This window comes from Martes martes, assembly GCF_963455335.1.
Source record: "Martes martes genome assembly, chromosome: X".
NCBI lineage: Eukaryota > Metazoa > Chordata > Mammalia > Carnivora > Mustelidae > Martes > Martes martes.
This window is the reverse complement of record NC_137897.1, coordinates 18,221,795-18,245,274: the sequence shown is the minus strand read 5'-3', so window position 1 is coordinate 18,245,274 and position 23,480 is coordinate 18,221,795. Positions and strand designations below refer to the sequence as shown.

Sequence of the window (23,480 nt, the reverse complement as noted above, 5' to 3'; positions counted from 1 at the left end):
ATTGTTACGCACATTTTGCAGATGAAGAAAGTGACTTCCCAAAACCCATCTGTGAATGTCTACAGGTGGTGAAAGTCCAGACTGGTCTAGAGTGCTGCCCTTTTACACATTTCATACAGCTGTTATGATAAAGGGTTAAGGACTGATTATATATTTATATATGTTTATGTATATGTATTATATATATAAAATATATCTCAGGATACAGTCAGGTCTCCAACTACGAGAGACGAGGAACTGAAAATAAGGATTTAGGAAGTTCAAAAATGGATTTAAGGGTCCTTGACTCATCACATTGCTTCTAGACAAAACTGTTGTCATAAAATTGTTTTGATCCAAGGAGATCAATCTGAGGTAAGATATATCCATTATATTTGAGGTTTGATATAGCCACACTATATCCATTGTGTGGGTTTCAGAAGACAGTGTGATGTGATGTGGTTCACCACAACACAGGTGTTGGCCTGAATGTGCATGCTTGTGAGCTCTTGCCTACAGGTCTGCAAGTGGCTTTTTCTGGGAGTGCGCTGGGGGATTCATGTCTTTGAGTTCTGTTTCCTACTCCTAAAAGGAGGGACACTCCTTATTCCACAGTCCCCTGGTTTAGCCTCTATTCTTTCACTTGATTCAGCTTTTCAGTTAGTGGGCTATTTTTAATTTTTTTTTAAGATTTTATTTATTTATTTATTTGACAGAGTAAGAGAGAGAGAGGTCACAAGTAGGCAGAGAGGCAGGCAGAGAGAGGGGGGAAGCAGGCTCCCTGCCAAGCAGAGAGCCTGATGTGGGGCTCGATCCCAGGACTCTGAAATCATGACCTGAGCTGAAGGCAGAGGTTTAACCCACTGAGCCACCCAGGCGCCCCGGTGGACTATTTTTTAAAAAAGATTATTTATTAGACAGAGACACAGCAAGAGAGGGAACGCAAGCATGAGGAGTGGGAGAGGGAGAAGCAGGCTTCCCGCGGAGCAGGGAGCCGATGCGGGACTTGATGCCAGGATCCTGGGATCATGACCTGAGCCGAAGGCAGGTGCTTAACAAATGAGCCACCCAGGTGCTCCTCGGTCAGTGAACTATTTTAATGAATATATTGCATATCATCTTAACAATCAAGTTCTATTTAAGATGTATATGCCAAAAAAAAATAGAGCCTTTCGAATAAAACAGGCTCTTCTGAAAACCATTCAGTAATCCAGAGGTATTGAGAAATTAACACCTCAGAGAAAGGTTTAGAGAACCAAAAAAAAGGGTAGCATATTTTGGTTTGTGTCACAGAAATTGTGCACTTTTTTTAAAAAAAGATTTTATTTATTTATTTGACAGAGATCACAAGCAGGCAGAGAAGCAGGCAGAGAGAGAGAGAGGGAAGCAGGCTCCCCGCTGAACAGAGAGCCCGATGCGGGGCTCGATCCCAAGACCCTGAGATCATGACCTGAGCTGAAGGCAGAGGCTTTAACCCACTGAGCCACCCAGGCGCCCCAATTGTGCACCTTTAATAGAGGGAATAGTAAGACTAAAACAAATGAATAAAACCGTAATGGAAGTAAAATGAAAGTTACATGTGGCAAGGTATTGCTATACCAGGCATTTATTTTGTCCTGATTTTATATGTATCTGTATCTCGGTCATATATATTTATAAGAAAACTGTGTATATATGTATGTATTTATTTAATTTGTAAGCTCTGGGTCATGACATTTAGTGGGTTGTGACCAACATGACAAAACTAAAAGATCAGAATGCATCATGCCCACTGATGGTAGGTCTCATGTGTGTTCATGGTGCATACTTTTACAGATGTACTAGGTCACAGTGTAAAATGTACTCATTGGGCCATGGTAACTGATGGAGGGAGTACACTTAGTACACATTAAGATGCCTGCTTGAGCTGTACTTATGTTTAATTGGTCAGAATTTTTTTAAAAGGTTTTATTTATTTATTTGACAGAGATCACAAGTAGGCAGAGAGAGAGAGGAAGAAGCAGGCTCCCTGCTGAGCAGAGAGCCCGATGTGGGGCTCCATCCCAGGACCCTGGGATCATGACCTGAGCTGAAGGCAGAGGCTTTAACCCACTGAGCCACCCAGGCACCTCTGAATTGGTCGGACTTTATAAGTTTTTTCTTAATTTAAATTCAATTAGCCAACATATAGTACATCATTAGTTCCAGATGTAGTGTTCAGTAATTCATCAGTTGTATATAACACCCAATGCTCAAGTTTTGTTTTTAAATTAGAGTTGTAAAAAAACCAAAACAACAATAACAAAAAAACCCATTTGGTTTAGCCTGACAGGGTTCAAGGATGCAACAAATCCCTACCCCACATTGGGGTGCCTGGCGCCATCTTGTGGCCTTTGGGTTACAGTACAGTGTACTACCTTTGATGGAAAACTTGTAAATCCAGTTTCTGATGTCCTGACTGAGCTGTACAAATGGCCAGAGCTTGAAGTTAATGAGATTCAATTTTTACTTCCATGTAACCTTGAGCACAAACCTCTAACCCCAACAGATCAACTTTTAAAGTACATGCTATCTCCCAGTAGATTATCATGAGAGAGGAAAACCAATTATTGCTTCCTCTTTGAGGTTGGGTCATAAATACTCTGTGTGTGTGTGTGTGTGTGTGTGTGTGTGTGTGTGTGTGTGTGTGTGTGTTTTAGTTTATTTTTTAAAAATCTTTTAAAAAAGATTTTATTTATTTACTTGTTAGAGAGAGAGAGAATGAGCAGTAGGCAGAGCAAGAAGCAGGGTCCCTTGCGAGCTCCCTGCTGGTGGGACACTTTCCCGCATCCCTGTCTATCCTTCTAGTTACTCACTCTCCCCTTAGAGCTACCACCATGAGTGTTGGTTATTTTAGAGTTTATTACATTGTGTTGGTCTTCTTTTTTTTTTTTAAGATTTTTTAATTTATTTGAGAGAGAGAGAGAGAACAAAAGCAGGGTGAAGAGCAGAGGGAGAAGCAGGCTCCCCACTGAGCAGGGAGCCTGATGTGGGGCACTATCCCAGGACTCTAGGATCATGACCTGAGCGAAGGGCACACGCTTAACTGACTGAGGCCCCCAGGCTCCCAGTGTCACTCTTTTTTTATATTTCATTCGGGAGACTGTGGGCTTCTTGATGGGGTTGTTTCATGTGATCTTATCCACTTCGCCAGCACAGCACCTTGCACATGTGTAGGTCATATTTTCTCTATGAACAAATGCATGAATTAGGTGAATTTGGGTTTTGACTTGGCTTTAGATTTTGTTAAAATTGTAAGCTTAAGCCTTAGGAAGATGGATCTTTAAAAATATATTCTTAGGATTTTATTTAAGTGTATAACATTATGCCCAAATTGTGTTATTATGTAAATAATGGAATTGGTAAAAGTTGCTTTGCTATATAAGGCTAAATACATAGTAGCTATGATAAACATTTTCTTTCCTTTTAAGAGCCAGGTACAGATTTAATTACAGCAGTGTGTGTGTATGTATGTGTATGTCTACATAGGTATGTATATATACACACATCTCCCCTGACATGGAGACCTTTGTAGAGCAAGTTACCTCAAATTTTATCACAGTCAAATATTAGTAACTCTTTTTAAAGACATTTCATTGAAATAGTGTTGTTAGCAAGTTCATGGGTAACAAAATTCAAGGATGCATTCCATGTTATCAGATAGGGGGTTAGGGTACAAAATCATTAAATAATAAAATAGTGGTTAATGTATTTGACAATAAAATATACAACCTGGAGGTTTACTGAGAGGTGGAAAGTTTAGGATGTAGGATTAGAGATGTCCTTGGTCAGAGAAGAAATGATGGGAGTAGGGAAGGAGTCCTTGCATGAGTTTCTGGAGACCACAGTCCCTGACAGAGCAGTCTGCCACTGCCATTGTAAAGTTCAGAACACGAGTAAGGCTTACTTGGGAAATAGTGAACAGAAGAGCACACATGTGAGGGAGACTCAGGGAATTATAGATGTCCTCTATGTGCCAGTGCCCTGAAAGGCAGTGCCTGGTGTACTCCGTAAAAGCTTGAAGTTCCCTCTTGACGTACTATTGTGAAGATGCAGCCGTGGGGGCACGGTCTGTTCTGCTGGCGCGCAGCTACTAAACCACACTGGCCGCCTTTCCTTAAGCACCTGGCAGCTGTCTCTACAGGAAGGTCTCTTAACCTTACGACTATTGACATCTTAGGCCAGATAATTCTTTGTTGTGGGGACTGCCCCGTGCAATGTAATATGTGTAACACCACTCCTGGCCACCAGACACCAGTGGCACCCCCGCAATTGTGACAACCCAAAATATCTGTAGACATTACTGTGTCCCCTGGGGGCAAACCGTTGCCAGCTGAGAGCTCCTGCTCTAGATTATGGTAGGTCATGGTGTTCTGGGAAGAGGTCTGGGAATGGGTCTCCTGTAGCTGCACCCCATTTAGGCCCAGGGCCCACCCTCTCCAGGATATGGGACTCTCCTTTCTAAACACTACTTTTCCTGTCTTCTGTAATTGGCCACATGAGATCATCTTTAGGATATAATTTTGGATCTGTGGACTTTCAGAAGTAAGTTGTTTAAAGGGATAATTTATAAAAGGCACTGAGGAGGAGTGTATTTAATGCTATTTTATTCATAGGCTACTTACATTATCCAGTTAATAAGAAAGTGGTGACTCAGGATGTATTGTTTTTATTTTTAGGTTTTCCCCCACCCCCAGTTACTACACTATCAGCACCTGCCTCAATAATCAAATACTAAGCTCCTTGAGGGCAAAAATTTGTCTCTGGTTACTTGATAAATGTCAGGTATTTAGAGGAGATGATCAAAAGTTGCTGAATACTGAATGAAACATTAACGACTGGCTTTTTGGAATGAACCTGAGCATAACATACCTAAATTGAACTGGAGACTAGAACATTAGTAATGGAATGGAATGGAAATTATTAATCAAGAAGATATAGCCTGGGGAGCCTGGGTGGCTCAGTTGGCAAAATGTCTGACTCCTGGTTTCGGGTCTGGTCATGATCTTGGGGTCATGGGATGGAGCCCTACATCAGACTCCATGCTCAGCATGGAGCCTGCTTGAGACTATCCACCCCTCCCCCAACTCCATGCTCTCTGATAATTAGATAAATCTTTTTTTAAAAAATAAAGAACTCAAAGAGTTGCTTTGAGCATTAAATCTAATAATGCAGCTAATCACCTGACACAATGTTTGGCACCTGAGATGTATTATTACATAAATATTGGTTACTCTTGTTACTAGTTTGATTCAATCTGACATTTCTTACTTTGGGAAGAGAGAAACTGCCTATCTTTTGGCATCGGTGTTTAACTTGAACACTAAATACCTTAGGGAGTTTTATATTCTTTAAGAACATTCTTTATTCTTTAATATTATTTAAGAAATTATTATTATAAAAAAAGAAAAAAAGAAATTACTATTGTAACACAGTATGGTACTAAAACGGTGAACTTTATTGAGGACTTTCAAGCATTGAAACCTGAGGAAGTATTTTTCAGTTGAGTTTATCGAAATACTTCAGTTTTCCAGCTGGATCTGGAATTATCTGTTAAAAAAAACAAATTATTCATTTTTAAAAATTGTTAATTTTTTTAGAAGTATAATTGACATATAATATCTTAATAGTTTCAGGTATATATCATAGTGATTCAATATTTTTATACATTATGATCCCCATAATAGGTCTAGTTCTCATCTGTCTTCAAAGTTATTACAATATTGACTATATTCCTTACGCTATACTTTCCATCTCTGTGATTGATTTGTAACTGGAAGTTTGTACCTCTTAATCCCCTTCGTCTATTTTGTGCTTTCTCAATCCACCTCCCCTCTGGCAACCACCAGTGTTTATATTTAATATTGTTTGATTTTGTTAGTTCATTTGTTTTGTTTTTTAGAGACCACATATAAGTGAAATCATATAGTATTTGTCCTTCTCTGACTTATTTCACTTAGCATGGTATCCACTAGGACCATCCATGTTGTTGCAAATGAAAAGAGTTCATTCATTTTTATGGCCAAGTAATATTCCATCATGTTTATACACCACATTTTCTTTACCCATTCATCTCTTGGTGGACACCTGGGTTGCTGCACTGAACACAGGGGTGCACATATCTCTTCAAACTGATGTTTGCAAATTATTTAAAAGCCAAAGTACATGGGTAGTAGTCTGATATCGGTTGCCCATCTCTTGACTAAATAAGATAAAGACGATTTTTGTGTGCCAAATTACATCATAAATACAGGAAAAACTGGATTTGTCCTACCTACTAATCTCACCTATCCCAAAGGCAAATTTTGTTAATAAATTAACATCTGTATTCAAGCATCCCAAAATTTACTTACAGCTCTTCTCTTGGCCACCAGGCTTTCATGACATCTTCAGGTTTGATCTAATTAAGTCAAACACATTAAGAGAGCATGGCTACAGATGTTAATGTATTTTTAAAGTTATCTGCTGATGAAATGTTGGTATGCCACAATAACCTGAAAGGCAGCAGTGTGTTCAAATCGATTTTTATTTATTTAAAAATAATTGACTTACAATATTGTGTTAGTTTCAGGTATATATCATAGTGATTCAGTATTTATATACATTATGAAATGTCACCACAATAAGTCCAGTCACCATCTGTCACCATACAATATTATTGACTATATTCCCTGCGCTATACTTTTCATCCCCATGACTTACTCGTTTTATAACTGGAAGACTGTACCTCTTAAATCTCTTCATGTATTTTGTCTATCCCCCTGGTCCCATCCCCTTTGGCAAACAATATTTGGCAATATTGTTTATCTATTTATACCTCCCTGTATCTATGAATCTGTTTCTGTTTTGTCTTTTTTTTTAGGATACATATATAAGTGAAATCATAGGGTATTTGTCTTTCTCTGACTTATCTCACTTAGGATGATACCCTCTGGGTCTATCCATGTTGCTGCAGATGGTAAGATTTAATTCTTTTTATGGCTGAGTAGTAGTCCACTGTATATATACTATATCTTCTTTATCCAGTAAATGGATTTTTTGGAGGTCCAGAATGCAACCTTTTCATCTCAAACTACGAAGTAAAAAAATACTAACATACATGGAGTAGTACGTTCAATCACTATTTAGTGAATCAACAAACACTCTGGGGAAAAAATGCTCCTTCCTTAACAGGATCACAGCCTTAGAACCCTATTATATTTTTTAAAAATTTCCAATATGATTTGAGCTCACATTAACTACATTATTTGATAGTTACAGGTAAAGTACATCTGCCCTATACATAAACAGTAACCTATTGTTTATGATAGTTCTCTATGCATTTTCTTCAGAATTTGTCTTCAGCATATAAAAATATTACATAATTTTCAGGGGTCACTTCAAGGAGTATTCTGTCTTTGCCAGTTTATAATCTCTCTGCACTGAAATTCAATTTGCAAATACTTATGGAATAACACGGCACTGTGTGCCAATAGTGTGCTGGGCAGTGGGGGTACAAGAATAACCACACTCAAGTCCCTGTCTTTGAGACGTGTCCAACCATGTGGGGAAGATGTGTGTGTACACAAGTTTTCGACGCAATGCACAATATGATCGTGTATGATGCAGGCTGTGCCTAAATGGAGGCTGAGATGGCATCAAGGAAGGCCTCAGAGTGGAGGTGACATTTAAGTTAGTCTTGAAAGATGAGTAGAATTTAGAGAAAGGGGAAGATACTCCAGGCTAAAAACCCAAGTAAAGGCACAAATCTGTGACAAAGCAGGGCTTATTTTGGGGAGAAGTGAGTCAAGGGACTTGGAGGGAACACAGTGTGTGTACGTGTGTAAATTGTAGGAAAGGTGACCTGGGAGAGATTGGTTGATAGAAACAGTGCAAAGGCTTGAAAGCTGTGCCAGGTATCTGGATTTTGTCGTGTGAGTACTGGAGGGCTGCTAAAAGGTCCTGGCTTGGAGAGTGACATGCGGTAGAGAGGAGAGAAGCTGAGGTCGGGGCAACAAATCAGGAGGCCTGTGCAATATACAGGAGAGAAGTGAGGCAGATCTATTTTCAAACTCCTCCAAACTAGCTGCTGCCCTCAGCATAGTCACCAAAGACTTCTCATTTCCGTTACTTCACTGTATTCCCATTCTTCATGCCACATGACACTGGTGTCCCTGTTCCCTTCCTCATAGCTCGCTCTGTTCCTGCCACATGGGCCCTCTTGATGTTTCTCGAACATGCTAAGTTGGTTCCTGGCCTTAGGACCTTGCCCTTGCTTTTCTTTCTGCACTGCTCTGTGCTTGACTTGTTCCCTCTCTTCACTCAGGTTTCAACTTAAATGTCATCTTAAAAGTCTTTCCTGACCACTTAATCCTTCACCCCAGGCACTATCCCACCAATTCTCATCAACCTGTTTCTAAAACCATTTGCCACAATCTAAAATTAGAATGAGAATGTAACTCTGATGGTAGGGACCGTGGCTGTGGTATTCACTAATAAATACCATCTTCCTATCGTAAGAGTTTGAATAGTTGCCATATAGCAGGTGGTCAAGAAATGTTTGTTGAAAGTATCCCCACAGCAACAGTAGAATTGTGGGCTGGGGGGTGGGGGAAATGGGGAGATGCCAGTCGAAGGGTACAAGCCTTCAGTTTTAAGATGAGTAAGTTCTGAGCATATCATGTACAGCACAGTGACTATAGTCAATAATACGGTTTTGTGTACTTGAAATTTGCTAAAAGAGTAGATCTTAAGTGTTCTCACCACACACAAAAGAATGTAACCATGTGAGGTGATGGGTTTGTTAATTAATCTGACTGTGGTAATCATTTCACAATAGATCAAATCATCACGCTGTTTAGTTTAAGTATATTTAATTCTGTTTATCTATTTATACCTCAATAAAGCTGACAACAAGAAAAGGAATGCCCAAACACAGTATGTGATTACATATGTGAATTTTTTTGGTGGGAGAATTCATGTTTTTTTTTTTTATCAGATTCTCAAAGGGGTTTTTGACCCCTCTAAAAGTTAATCAAATGGATAGTCAATATGTTTTCTGAAATGTTAAACATTCATCCTCTAATACGTTTGTAGTTACTTTGTACCTCTTGGAAGCTCTGGCTCTTCTTTCAGTACAAGCATGTGACTGATGTGACGTTATTCATCACTCATTGTTGGTTTTGCTACAGCTCTGGGGGAACATCCCCCGACTTTGAAGGCCCATCCAGAAATGCCTTCTAAGGCTTCTCAGGCGATGCCTGCAGCTTCTGATTCCTATTTCTATCTGGAAGCCTCACAGTCAGTAGCTGTAGGCTAACCTAATGATTCATGTATAAATTTAAAGTACTTAATGCTTAAAGCACCTTTAATGTCTACCTTCATATCTATCTTTGAGATCCATCAGATCTATGTAGAAGTAAATAAATTTGTACTGTAACCTTAACTCTGACCCACAAAGGCAAAGCTGTTTTGCAAACTCATCAAAAACTGGTTCAGAATCAGTGAAATGTTACTTTACCCAATCCCCAATCTGAGTTAGGTTACAGAGTGAATTTCTACCTCTCATTGTCTATGATTAATGGTATTTTTTGTTGATTTGCTAAAGAAGAAAGTCTTAGGGATCTGTATTTTTCTTTTATCGTAAGATAATGATTTCTTCCTCCAATGCTCTAATATTTGTCAATTTCCTAACTACAGTTTGTATAGAACTGTTGATTTTTAGAAGATAAACACGTTATTTAAAAAAGGTTCAAGCAAGTTTCTGAATGTATTTTGGCCAGAGACTACTTCAGGGATTGGCTATAAATTATACAACTCCCTAAATGAAAGGATATACCTGTTTCAATCTTCCTTCAAACGATAAGGAGAGAATCATTAGCCTCAATGTTAATTAAGCCAGATTTTCTCAAAAGTTTACTACATACAGAAAGGTTTTGCTTGTAAGTTTTTTTTTTGGCCCACAATATAGGAAGGAATTCCATACATGATCTCTAAGACCTCTGACTTAATTTTATCAGGTCTCCACTGTTCCTCTGTTTTTTTTTTTTTTTTGATGGTATCTTTCTTTTAATACTTGGTTTTAAAATTCACAGCATTAAGTCTCATATTCTGCTTTCTCCAGTTTCAGCTACCCTCTCTATGGTGCAAAGAATGCCTGTACTCTTATGATTTCTGTTTAGTAATCTTCACTTCCTTTACAAAATCAAGGTTCTGTTACAAAGAAAGATTATTCTAAGGTTGGCATTTTTTGGCCCCAGCTATCCCGTTGACAGAAAAATCAGTTTGACTTACTGTTTCACTACCAGGTTTCCAACCAGCAGGACAGACTGAAAGGAACAAAATTGGCAAAAAGACAGTTTAAAAAACAGATTTCAGTTCTCTTCAGCAGCTCTTGGTTTTTCTTTTTCCAAAATGAAACTGAAAAGAGCCTATAACAATGAGAACATTTCTAGGCCACTGAACACTTGACTACTGTTCAGTTGCCTGCTTGCACCAAGAATTCCCGTCATGGAGTTCATCAGCAGGCAGCTAACCTATGTCTATGGTTGCCAATTACATTTAGTTACATTTACAATAGAAGAAACCAAGTTGAGTGTCCGCCTAATAAAGTTGGAAGGTTTGGGAATCTGGTGAATTGACAGGTCAGGGCATGGCAAAAACTTCTCTGAGTTTATGTAAACTTGCAGTATAAGCTTATCTTCTGTTTTCTGCAGTACTGTGTACTGATGCCACAGTTTGCTGTCTGTCAAATGAGAGTTTAAAATTGCTAGGAGAGTGGCATTTCCCCTTTATTTAGAATGAACCCTTACTCAGGCACTGAGTTATACTTTTAAAAGGAATATATATGTTCTGTTTTAGCAAAATCTGACCTTTTCCATTTAGCTACTGAAAAAAGTTGGAGTGAAATGATGAACTGATAGATAACTAGTGTGATAAGGAACAGCTTTGAGGAAAAAAGCTAAGTCAAATAATGTACACATGCGAATAAACACTGCATGACTAAATATTGCCAGACTGGCACATTTTAAGTTTACAGAAACATAATTTGAAAAATTAGAGTAGCAGAAACTTTTCTCTGTGGACTGTGCAAATAATGACTATTTTTGCATCTTATTCTGTAAATAGAATATATTAGTGATACTTTGTTAAAAGCACTTTAAGTAATAATTGGATCTGCTAAGAAGATCAGGTAATAATCTGAAAATAATTAGAGGACTTTGGAACCACCCAATTTACTTTTTGACTAAGAACCCAAATTAATCATGCAATCATCTCTCAAATGAAAAAATCAAAAGATTAAGATGCTTAGAAGGAAAGGGTACCTTCTCCATGTTTGTCAGTATACTGGAATGCTTGAACCAAACGCAGTGTCTCATCCACTGATCTACCGACAGGAAGGTCATTCAGAGTAATCTGCCTTAGGATTCCTTTGTCATCAATAATGAAGAGACCCCTGTAAAACACAAGAGTGGTACAGGTGAAGTCATTTCATCTCAATTAAGACAAATATTAGTTAACCTGATCCCTGTGCCGTCCACACAGAAGGATGTTCCACAGAACCAACAACACACTAGCTACCTGCTTGACTGGTGTACACACATAATATGCAAACACACCCCCTCCCCATACCCACGCTTATCTGCTGTATAATTTGGGATTATCATTGTCAAATGGTAGTTTTAAAAATCTGTTTTTGTCTAAGCAATGTACTGTTGTATTTTTATTTAAATCTTTATGAGCACTATGTTTGGAATTTTACTGCACTGTTAACGAAATTATGAATCTACATAGCAAAGTCTTCCTCTGGGTGAAGGAGTGATCTGTCTTATCACTGGCTGTTTAGAACTCTTTGTATTTCCTTTTCCAGAGGTGGAAAAGACAAAGTTCTCAATACAAGCAAAGTTACCTTTCCCTCTAAATCTGTGTATGTGTGATTCACTTTTTTGGCCTAGGGAATAACGGAATAGTTTAATCTAAAAGACCTGCTATTGAGATAGAATGGCATTGCAAGAGTTAAAGCAGACCAGAGAAAAATGAAAATTTCCAAAGGACTTTACCATCTTTATTTCAGTCAATATGGATATTTCAATCCAATACTTGGTTTAGAAAAAGATTTCAGGGACTAGGGCTAATTGCTTGAGTACAAGTATTATACATAATAATGAGATCTATTTTTAATAGAAATACATGGAATTACTTATCTATTATATGAAATTTTGTTTTATAGTCATATTAAACATTACCAAAATGTTCCTGCTTATCTTACAATATATTTCTTTAATGAGCACCATGATGTCTGAACTAACTAGCGCTCACTCTCCTTGGACTAGGTCAACTTGGCCAAACTCAGGCAAAACTGTTAACTATTATTCATATGGGTGTTCTTTCATGTAGCTACTTTTACAGTAGAAAATGGTTGTTAATGGTGATGAAGTCTGTTCTCAAGTAAGTGAGTCTGTTGTGACAATCTGAACTTACTTTGGTAACACACATCATACCATCACATACCAAACAAAAACAAATATGCCTTGGGTGCCTGGGTGGCTCAGTTGGTTAAGCAGCTGACCTTTGATTTCAGCTCAGGTCATGATCTCGGGGTTACTTGGTTTTATTTGGTTAATGCTCAAATAATTCCAAATTTTAAAATAGCTTCAGTCTTTATAGTGGCATATTTACTCTTTGGGAATTAACTTAGTCATAAACTCTATGAAAGGAGAAAACATTAAAGAGTTAGCAAGTACAAAAAAAAGAAACTATTGGTAGTGACACCTGATACAATATGAATGAACCTTGAAAACATCACGCTAAGTGAAAAGGTTCATCATAAAAAAGCATATACTGTAGGATTCCATTTAAATGAAATGTCCAGAATAGGCAACCAGAGAGACACGAAGTAGATAAGTGGTTGCCCAGGGCAAGGGTACGGCGATTGTAGGAAAGGAAGAGGAACTGCTAATGGGTATGGGGTTTCTTTTTAGAGTAATGAAAATATTCTAAAATTGATTGTGGTGATGGTTGCACAATTCTCAGGCTATACTAGAACCCACTGAATTGTATGGTTTAAATGGGTAAGTTGTATGTGAATTATATCTCAATAAAGCTGTTATTAAAAAACATAGGATTATAAAATACTGGCACTTTCACATAAAACATTCTACGGAAGAAACAATTAGCACTGTAAAGCAAATTGACAATATAATTATAAAAAAATTACAATTCTTTTAAGTTAAAGTTTTCCTTTTATCAAAGATGTCTAATGGCACTTCCTTAATTTGTCCCAATCCCCAAGGCACAAGTTTGCTAAATATTAGGATATCTGTATTTAGAAAAACCATTACTGGAGTCATTTTAGAAAAGAGGAAAAAGAAATAGGCAAGGAGTTTGGGTACTAGGTTCAAGTGTGGGCTCTGCCATTAACTGATTACATAACTTTGGCTAAATTCATGGAATTCTATGAATCTGTTTATCTGTAAAATGACAAGGTTGGTCAAAGACCTCTAAATAATCTTCCAGCTTTAACAGATTACAATACTCATTTTAGTAGGGCACTCACCAATTATTTTAAACAGTATCTACATTTTTGCAAATAGAGCAAATAATTCTTCTTGATCAAACCTTCTATCTTTTAACTCCATTTCAGGGAGGATTACAAATATATTTGGATTTGTCATAATATAAAACCACTGGAAGGTACCTAAGGGTATGGCCTGAGTCCTCCAGATAAACGCCATAGTCCTTTGAGATTTGATGGGTCAGATCTGAAAGAAGTGGAATCCTTATTGGCCCGAGTCCTCCTTGTCTGCGAGGGGTATTAATCCTATAACAAACAAAACATTACCACTCAGAAAGAAGTAAATGTATGGATCCAAACAGCACTGTTAGTCTCCATCACACACATATGAATGAACACAAAACACACACATTCTTTCTCTAACAAAAAACAGGATAATACATATTCTATTTTTCTCCTTTACTCCAGACTCTGTATATTCATTTCCTTTAAATAAATATGGAGAGACTTATCACATTTTTAAAGTATTTACATACTGTATTTTGCCAACCTCTATTGCTAGACATTTAAACTATTTCCATTTTTCTTTTGCTTTTATCAACACTGCTGGAAACATCGATGTATTCTCAACTTTGCATACTTATTTGATTAATTCCTAGAAGAGGAACTGATGGATCAAAGGATACGCACTGTCATAACCATAACCTTAGAGTTGTGGTCACAAGACAAGGCTTGAGAGATAGAATACAACTGGATGATACTTTAATATTCTGAGACAAAGGAATGCAAAGTCCACTTGAAGCAGGGAAGGAAGTTAGGTATAATCTCAGACACACCAGTCTTCAGATTGAAGCATTCTTTTACTTGAAACCAGGGAATGTGGGTGTCCCAGTGGGAGGGTACTGACAGAGCAGCTAGCAAACAAGGAAATACTGCTCCAGATGTCTGCAGCCCTAGTTCTGATATCCAAGTAGAAATCTCTGGTTGATATGTAACCTATCCAGCTCAGAATGTATCTCCCCAAATTCCTTGAGAAGCCAATCCCAAATTATTTGGCAGGATATAACTTTTTCCCTAGTGGATTTATGTTGTAATCCTACAAAGATTTAGAATTACTCATGGAAGTGACAAAGCAAATTAAACTCATTGTTTTCACTTTGTGATTCTAATTTAAAATGTATAATGTGAAATTTTATTCAGTTTATAAATAGTAAGGAAACATTTTTAAAGGACTTAAGGCATACCATATTTGTCTATTAGATTTGTAAGAATTACTTAAGTTCTTGGAAGTTTTATCTGAAAATGGAGATAGTTAAAGGAAATCAAATAAATATATAACTGCATTTAAAAATACTTGAGAAAATCAATTACTTGAGAACATAAATTAAATTGTAGATCCTTACCAGTTAAAATTGTTGTTTTATACCTATATCTATATATAATTGTAAATGGATAAAGTAGTTTTGAATTTGTTACTTTAATGAAATGAATACTAACTTTTAAAACTAAGATAATTCTAAACCATCTTTATTATGCATAAAATCTTATGCACAGAATTGTGGACATGAAAAATTCACATCAACACACACATTTCAGATTTTGAAACATACTGCCTAACTGCTCTCCAGAAATGCTTAACCAACTGTATGTATGAGAAGACCATTTCTTCAGACCTTTGTCATCACTGGATGAAATTTTTCAATATTTGAAATCTTCGCCAATCAGACAGGGAAAAGATGGTGTCTCTTGTCATTTTAATTTGCAGTTCTTGGCAATTAATCAGGTGAAACATCTTTTCATGTTTAATGAGTTTAAAAAACATTTAGAAATTAAGAAAATCAATGTGTCTTGAAAAATAACTATAAAAGCTATTTTGAGTTTGACTTAATACTAGACAACTATGTAACAGAGAAATGGAATTTTAAAGAATTTTTTCCCTTCAGATTAAGGCTACCCAATTTATCATAATGAAGTAATCATACAACTCAGTGGTGTTTGTTATGGATATTATGTCTTTTTGCAGTGAGCTTTTTTCCCAATTTAGAAATGTCCTATAAAAATCCTTAAGCATTTTTGCCGTAACTTCATTGAACTGGTAGCTCTCAGATATATCTATTCCCAACTGTCTGATAACTATATTCTAAAGCGCCAGGCTGGCTCAGTTGGTAGAGCACGCAAGTCTTAATCTCAGGGTCAAGAGTTCAAGCCCCACATTGGGTGTGAAGCCTACTTAAAATAAAACTAAAAAAACCCTATATTCCTATCACAATGAGAGTTGTTTGCTTATAATCGAAAAGTGAATCCATTTTTTTCCTACAAATGCTTAAGTGTAAAGATACAGACCAGGCCAAGTGGGTAAACTGTGAATCCACAGAGCATGCTACCACTTCAGCATTTATAGATCTGAATTCTTCAATCCTGTCACCAAAGGCGATGATTTCAGTTGGACACACGAAAGTGCTGGAAGTTAAAAAAAAATTTCAGTATTCTCAAAATATGCATATGCTTGAAGTTTCAAATGACTTAGTTTTTACAAACACCTTTAGTATATAAAAATGCATATTAAGAACAATTATATATATGAGCATGGTCATGATGTAGCTGTCTAGAAGATCTGATCAAATATCATTTAATTAAAAATGTATATTACAGAGTTCACAATTACATCTCAATAAATGTTTATTTTTATAACTTAATGGATCTGTGGTCAACCAATGTTCCCTTCTCCATTATATAACAATGCTTTATATTTATATAGCTTCCAAAGGATCTTTACAGCTTCCAAAGGATCTACACAAATTTTCCATCATTCCACTCTTTTTTTATACTCCTATACCACCCCTATGAGCTAGATGCACTGATCTTTATTTCAGAGATGAGAAAATGCTCCTCCATACCCCTTCCCTTTCTTGATAGGTCCTCTTCTACCTTGTCTCCCAGTCCTGTTGTCAGAAGGGCATGTTTAGAGAATATTACCTTAGGGTGGTATTTTCGTAGGGACTCCTTAAGCTGCTTTAGTTTAGGAGTTCTAACAAACATTTTAAACAAGTGGAGTAAAAAATACAAGAATACTTTATATACAGGAAGGTTAAGACATGAAACATATGTGTACATACACATGCATATCTATGTGTGTGTGTGTTCAGGAGTGATACTAAAAATATTGAACAACCTTAACTCAAAGTTGGCTTTACCTCTGGAGGTTTCTGAAAGGGACTGGGTGGGAGGGGCAACTTGGGGAGGAGATTGGGAAATTGGCTATTTACTATATGGTATGGAAGTGTTTCAGGATTTTAATGATCATGGCTGTACTGGTGCTTACAGACTGAATGATACCCTGTATGTATATGTAAGTGTATTGAGTGGCAATAAAAAATGGTTTTGTACTGTGTACAGGTCATGGTCAAGAAAGTCAGAAGAACACAGACTTAGGGGACAAATTCCTATTGCAGCCCAATACAGGCTTTTTGAAGGTTTCAGTTGTTCAAATGTACGACTGCCACATGCACGCAGACAGTTCTAATCTTAGATTATATCCCTGGAAACCTGGGCTACAATATGTATTTTCAATATTTTTCCAAACGTAGGAATGGTTGGCCCCGCCTGCCTCCCTGTTATTCCAACAAATGCTACCTAGAGACATATTTATCCAACTTCTTAGTGAAGACAGAAAAAAAGTTCTAGTAGAAAACTAAAGGGTGGGCGCCTGGGTGGCTTAGTGGGTTAAAGCCTCTGCCTTCGGCTCAGGTCATGATCCCAGGGTCCTGGGATCGAGCCCCGAATTGGGCTCTCTGCTCCCCTGGGAGTCTGCTTCCTCCTCTCTCTCTGCCTGCCTCTCTGCCTACTTGTGATCTCTGTCTGTCAAATAAATAAATAAAATCTGTTAAAAAAAAAAAACTAAAGGGTTACATTTTTGACATTTTTGACTTTCACACATGCAGTGGCAAATGCCTCAGAACTCTTCCTTTCTGACCAGGCCCAATCTGGCATCTCAGAGAAACAGAAAGAAGTGATCTTAGCTTCTTGCCCCAGGAGGCCATTGGTGACATCATTCTTTAGATATGTCTTATTCATTATGGAGTTTAAAGTAATAGTGGGAGAAACAGGATATTTGTCTGCTATATTAGACCAATCTCAAAATTCATGTTTAGCGTCCTGTATATTTAAAAGATGTTAAAGTTTTGATTTTATAACAACATGAATTTAGAAGGCCTATCATTTTTATATATTAAAATTTGCACTTCTTGTTTCTATTAGAAATTAAGTTATATCATACATTTCAGCTTGTCAGGCCACAGTACAAGTGGATTAGAAAGAAGGAAGTTCTTGCTAATTTAAAAGATTATGTATTATCCACATTTATTACTTGGTTTACTCTCAATGAACTAATTTTTCTGAGAATTTTTCCTATTTGGAGTAGAGTAGGGGTCAGCAAACTTCAGTCCACAGGCCAAATCCAGCCTATCTTATTTTTTGTAAATAAACTTTCAATAGAAAACAATACTCATTCATTTGTGTATAGTCTCTGGCTGTTTTTGTGCTACAGTGGCAAAGCTGAATAGTTGCAATAGAGATTACAAGGCAAAAAAATATTTACTATGTGGCCCTGTATAGAAAAAGTTTGCTTACCTCTGGCCCAGAGATAATCTATAGAGATGAGCTTAAGTATACTCTCTTGTAAGTTTAAGGTTTTATTTACACAGTTCTAGGACAGTCCTAATGGAAAAAAGACCTTAATATACAGTGGCAAAATAGAAGAAAGTTCTCTTTTTTATAGCCAAAAAATATATTCAAATAGAAAAAAGATAAGTCAGGTTAAGTCTCTTTTTGTTATCTTTTCACCTCCATGGAATTTGAAAAACACTCCAGATAAAACTATATCCTCAGGGCGCCTGGGTGTCTCAGTGGGTTAAAGCCTCTGCCTTCGGCTCAGGTCACGATCCCAGGGTCCTGGGATTGAGCCCCACATCTGGCTCTCTGCTTGGCAGGGAGCCTCTCTGCCTACTTGTGATCTCTCTCTGTCAAATAAATAAATAAAATCTTAAAATAAATATATATATATATATCCTCGATAAAACTAAAGCTGCAAGAGTATTTATTTGAGTCAACTTTTTATCTGAAGTGCTATCAGAGTTAAAGAGAAAATTCCCCCCAACAAGCATAATTTATATAAATAGGCATTATTTCTTAAGCATATGCAGTATTTTCAGGAAAATGTTCAAACCACAGAAAAGCGATAGATGCAGCAAAGAATAAAAGTGTAAAGAGCTAATTTTCTAGTTAAGAGAGAGAAATAGATTTGTGGCATAAGTCTTGCTATTAAATGCTTTCTAAAATATCCATTTTCTTGCCTTAGCAGGTATAGCTTAATATAATTGTAGCTTTCCTTTCTTTGATGATGACATTACAACACAATCATGTAGATTCAAGTATAAGGTATTGGGGACAATGGGTTTTGGTTCTGAAATATATGGTAGATGTTACCTTCTTGAAAAAATTCGTATCAGTTTGCCTTTTAGGAACCAAGAACTAAATAAAATAATTTGTACTTGATGTTCTTGAATAATGATTGATAATGACTGCCGACATTTTAGGACCTGTACATGTATTACTCACAAATCAAGTGGGTAGAAGAAAAAAACCAGGTATTTCCCACGATAATCAGTCAACTTGAGCTCCTTGAATTCTCCATTTATCACAGCTGTTCCTTCCCAATAAGGTGCTGGCTTGGAAACTAAGAAAGAGAAATATATGATGTTCTACAACAATGAGAAAATTGGTAGGATTACAGAAAGACACCTTTAGGAAATCACTAAAAATTAAGGATTCTAAACCTTTGGATCTCTTCAGCAATCTGATGAAGCTTATGGACTTTTTCTATGGATAGTGTTACTGAATGCATAAAACAAAATATATAGAATTACAAAGGAAGCCAAGTATATTGAAATGTAATTATCAAAGTAATAGAAAAAAAACTGGTGATAATAGTAATGCATTTGCCCTTTTATTAACTTTCAGACTTCAAGATCTATGAAGTGCCTCGGTTGTTAAGTTGAGCAGCTGACTGTTGATTTTGGGGAAGGTCATGATCTCTGGGCTTGAGGGCATGAGACGGAGCCCTGGGTGAAGCCTCACTGACTTCTCTCGTGCTTCGCCCTCAGTGCAGAGTCTGCCTGTCCCTCTCCCTCTGACCCTCTAGGCAAGCACGTGAGCGCATGTGTGCTCTCTCCGTCTTTCTCAAATAAATACATAAAATCTTTAAAACTGCAAGATCTAGCAGTGGTCTAGCAACTGTCCATGACAGTGATGAGTGTAAATTTTGTTGCAGGATACCTGCAATCATGTGGCATAAAAATATCTGTGATTCTCTTGGCAACAGGTATAAGCAAGTACTGCTGAAGCTAGTGTGATTTGTTGCTGATGTTCATAATGGAAGGAAATTCTAAATTTCAGTTGTAGATTAGTGAAAATAAAGATTTTGTTTTTCTCTGCATGCTCACAGACCCCTTTACATTCTATCCCTGCACTAAATCCTACTGGATACAATAGCCCCTCCAAGTTAATGAACTTCCTACAGTTCAAATAATTAAGATTTTCCCTTTCTATTAACAGTCTTTTAGATGTACTCATTTAAATGTTTGTCCAGTTTCTCACATTCACACAGAAGACCTGCTCAAGGAGTAGGAAATCTGCAAATGTCAGGTGAGAAGTTTAAAATCCCAGACCATGGGATTATTTTCCCGAGGGCTCTGAAAGAGGAGACCCCCTTGAACAGGTTTCAAGTGACCTGATGGAAACTGAATGGTTCATGCTGCTCTCTTGTATGGGCATGCTGTAATTCTAGCCAACACACTTTCATTATAATGTAGCTTGATCTTCTGTTAACACGTTCACATAGCACTTAAACTTTCAGAGTCTACATATATTGAAGCCAACACCCAATTCCAAATTTAAGGTTCCTAGAAAGTAAGGTTTACAATAGCTAGCATTTTTGATCACTGTGAAAATAAGACAAAGTTAAGATGAATTTTTCTGTGAAGCTAATATATAACACATGATTATGTATCTTGAGCCAGCAGCCTGCCTCATATAAATATCCTGATCTAATTAGGTAAAGGCCATGAGGGAGAACTGGACAGAGGGGAACTGAACTGTATATGCTTTATATACATTACTGAAAATGCTACTCAAGTGTGAGGTTATAATTGTAATGATCTGTTAAAATGGCACTCCTTAGTGATTTTAGCATATAGGAAAATCCAACTCTGAAAAATAATTTTTTTCTGAAAATTGTGATTTTGGAAATTTGGGGGTTTTGACTTAAGAACTGCAGTGTTCTGGGACGCCTGGGTGGCTCAGTGGGTTAAAGCCTCTGCCTTCGGCTCAGGTCATGATCCCAGGGTTCTGGGATCAAGCCCCACATCGGGCTCTCTGCTCAGCGGGGAGCCTGCTTCCTCCTCTCTCTCTGCCTGCCTCTCTGACTACTTGTGATCTCGGTCAAAAAAAAAAAAAAAAAAAAGAACTGCAGTGTTCTAATAGTTTTTTTGATGGCGTCTTTAGGGTTTTCTATATATAGATTTATGTTACCTGCAAATACTGGAAGTGTTATTCAAAGAAAAAAACCTCATCAATTATAAGGTAGAAGGACTGCAATTACTTTATTAAGATCTATAAATGGAATTCCCAAAGCAACCTCTTGCATCTGTTAATAAATAACAACTGTCCCAAATATAAATAGCAGAGTTAACAAAGATTCTGGCAAATGCAGAGCAGTAAAGAATGTTTAAATCCCTTCTTCCTGTATCTGCCCCTCCCATCAATTTAACTACTGTTAACATTTTGATGTCTTTCCTTTCATTCTTTCTTAAACACACAAATTTGGATCATGTTGCACCCATTTTTAAAAAGGGAACAGTAATGAGAACTGAGTAATATATGGAACTGTTAAATCGCTGTATTGTACGCCTGAAACTAATGCAACACTGTATGTTAACTACACTGGAATTAAAGTTGAAAAAAAGGGGGGGAAGAGTAAATCATGAACAGTTATTCATGTCTCTAAAATTTATTTAAAATTTAATGGTTCTTTAATATTCCATTTTATGAATAAAAGTCCTCATATCTTTAATTCTAGATAAGCCTACATGTGACACAGAAATGCAGCAGATATCTAAACTTTGAAAAGGTTTGCTGGTAAAGGGAAATCTATTATTACTATTTTTTTGCTTCCATGAGCAGACTTGGATGGAATTTGTTTCTTATGGGATATTTATGTCATGCCAGTAAATACTTAACTGGCTGCCATATTTCAAAGTATCTTCCCAAGCCAAGGAAAAACAATGGGACTTGGAAATACTATGATTTTAAACGCGCAAGACTGACTCTTTAAAAACAAAAATCTAAGAGTAACTTCCAGTTAACTTTCAGTAGGAAAGAACTGCCAATGTGTAAGGAGGCAAAACAGTTTTTCTTATTTATCACTCCCATTCCATCCTAAGTTATAACAACATCCTGTTTAACACTGGGGATTCGTAATTGTGAAGTATTACTTTTGTTACTGAATACACACAGGGAACATGCTGTGATTGAACCAAATATGTATCTACAGAATGCCAAATGATCCATAGGAAAAGCTGATTATTTAAAAGCAAGCAAAGTGGTAATCGTTATCTTTTAGCCCCTGGCCACTTCTTTTTGGCCAATCTTAACATCCAGATGCAGGAGGCCACAACTTTCTCAGTATCTAGTCTGACGTGTCCTTCCTGAAAGTGGCCATTAGCTATGTACACTGGACAGAAATGCAAATAACCGAAGGCCAAATTGGCAGGAATCAAATTTGCCACAAGGTTTATCATCAACCCAAATGCATTACTTTCAACCCCCCCCCATTTTCTCACAAGGAGCCTCGCAAGTACACCCTGTAAGAAGTTCTTCATTTTTGAGAAACACAAAGAATACCCATTAACTATACAGATTTTGGGGAAGGTGGCTTCTAATAGTCTTTATCAGAAGCAACAACAAAAGAAAGAAAAATGAAAGTTTGCCCTCGGGAGCATTTTGGTTAGCCACTTTCCTGGTTAATTCAACTTTCTGTGAAACGTTATTCAACTTTTCAATGTATTCTTCCCTGTAATAGTACTTGAAAATAGAGGCGATGTGCTGCAGGCACTTTTGGATATCTGAGGAAGTGTTTCAGTTTGCACAACATCCTGATGCTTACAAACTCGGGGCCGGGGCCACCCTCTTACCCTCATCTGCGGTTTTGCGGTAACCACTACTTCTTCCAAAATCGGATTCGTGGAACCCATCCTTTTCTTCACAGCTGGAACCCCTCTCTATCTCCCTACCCCCACCCCCAGGCAGGCCTGGCCAAGGGCCTAAGGCCGCCCAAGGGTGCCGCCCAAGCCAGGCCCCCAGGTACTATCAGGGTACACGTGTCTCCGGCCCTCTCCACCTCCCGCCTCCCTCTGCCAGCCCCCACCCTCCCTCTTGGCGGGGCACCACCTACTCTTGGCTTTGCTGAGGTGCAGGGAGTGGTCGCCGACTGAAACCCGGGACGCCTCCCCTGGGTACACTTGTCCACCCGCGTAGAAGTGGCACTCCTCTTCGCGGGTTCGGGGCCTCTCTTCTGCCTCCCAGCCTCGCTGAGCTCCGGCGGGCAGCAAGAAGAGAAGCAGCGGCAGCAGCAGCAGCCTTCGGCTCCGGCCACAGGCCGGAGTCGTCGCGGCTAGCGGCTGCAGCGGCGCCTCCATGACCACGCGACTGCAAACACACGTCCCTTGTCGCAAGCGCGACTTCTCCCGCCGTCAGGGAGCTACAACCGCGCGCCCGATGCCCGCGTGAGCCGGGGCGCGGCCTCGCGAGACCTGCTCCGCCCCCACCCCGCCCCGGCCCCCGCCTTGTTCCCTGCTCCACCCTCCTCCCCCTTTCCCCGCCACGTGGGCTCCAGCCCCGCCTGCTCGCCCGCAGCCGGACTTTGCGCCTGCGCCCT

General features: G+C 38.1%; 1 protein-coding gene across 2 annotated transcripts; it reads right to left on the bottom strand.

Annotated features, from left to right (window-relative positions):
* Positions 1–5,434: 5,434 nt before the first annotated feature.
* PRDX4 (peroxiredoxin 4) lies at positions 5,435–23,362 on the bottom strand. Of its 2 annotated transcripts, XM_080794820.1 has the most exons (8): positions 22,998–23,362; positions 19,106–19,223; positions 15,833–15,949; positions 13,673–13,795; positions 11,301–11,431; positions 10,270–10,304; positions 6,351–6,397; positions 5,435–5,547 (listed from the first exon to the last, which is right to left on the bottom strand). In XM_080794820.1, exons 1-8 carry the CDS (start codon positions 23,239–23,241, stop codon positions 5,544–5,546), a joined length of 819 nt encoding a protein of 272 aa, XP_080650946.1. In that variant the 5' UTR covers positions 23,242–23,362; the 3' UTR covers positions 5,435–5,543. The 2 variants fall into 2 exon arrangements, with proteins under 2 accessions (XP_080650946.1, XP_080650945.1); XM_080794819.1 differs by lacking the exon at positions 6,351–6,397.
* Between the last annotated feature and the right edge of the window lie 118 nt (positions 23,363–23,480).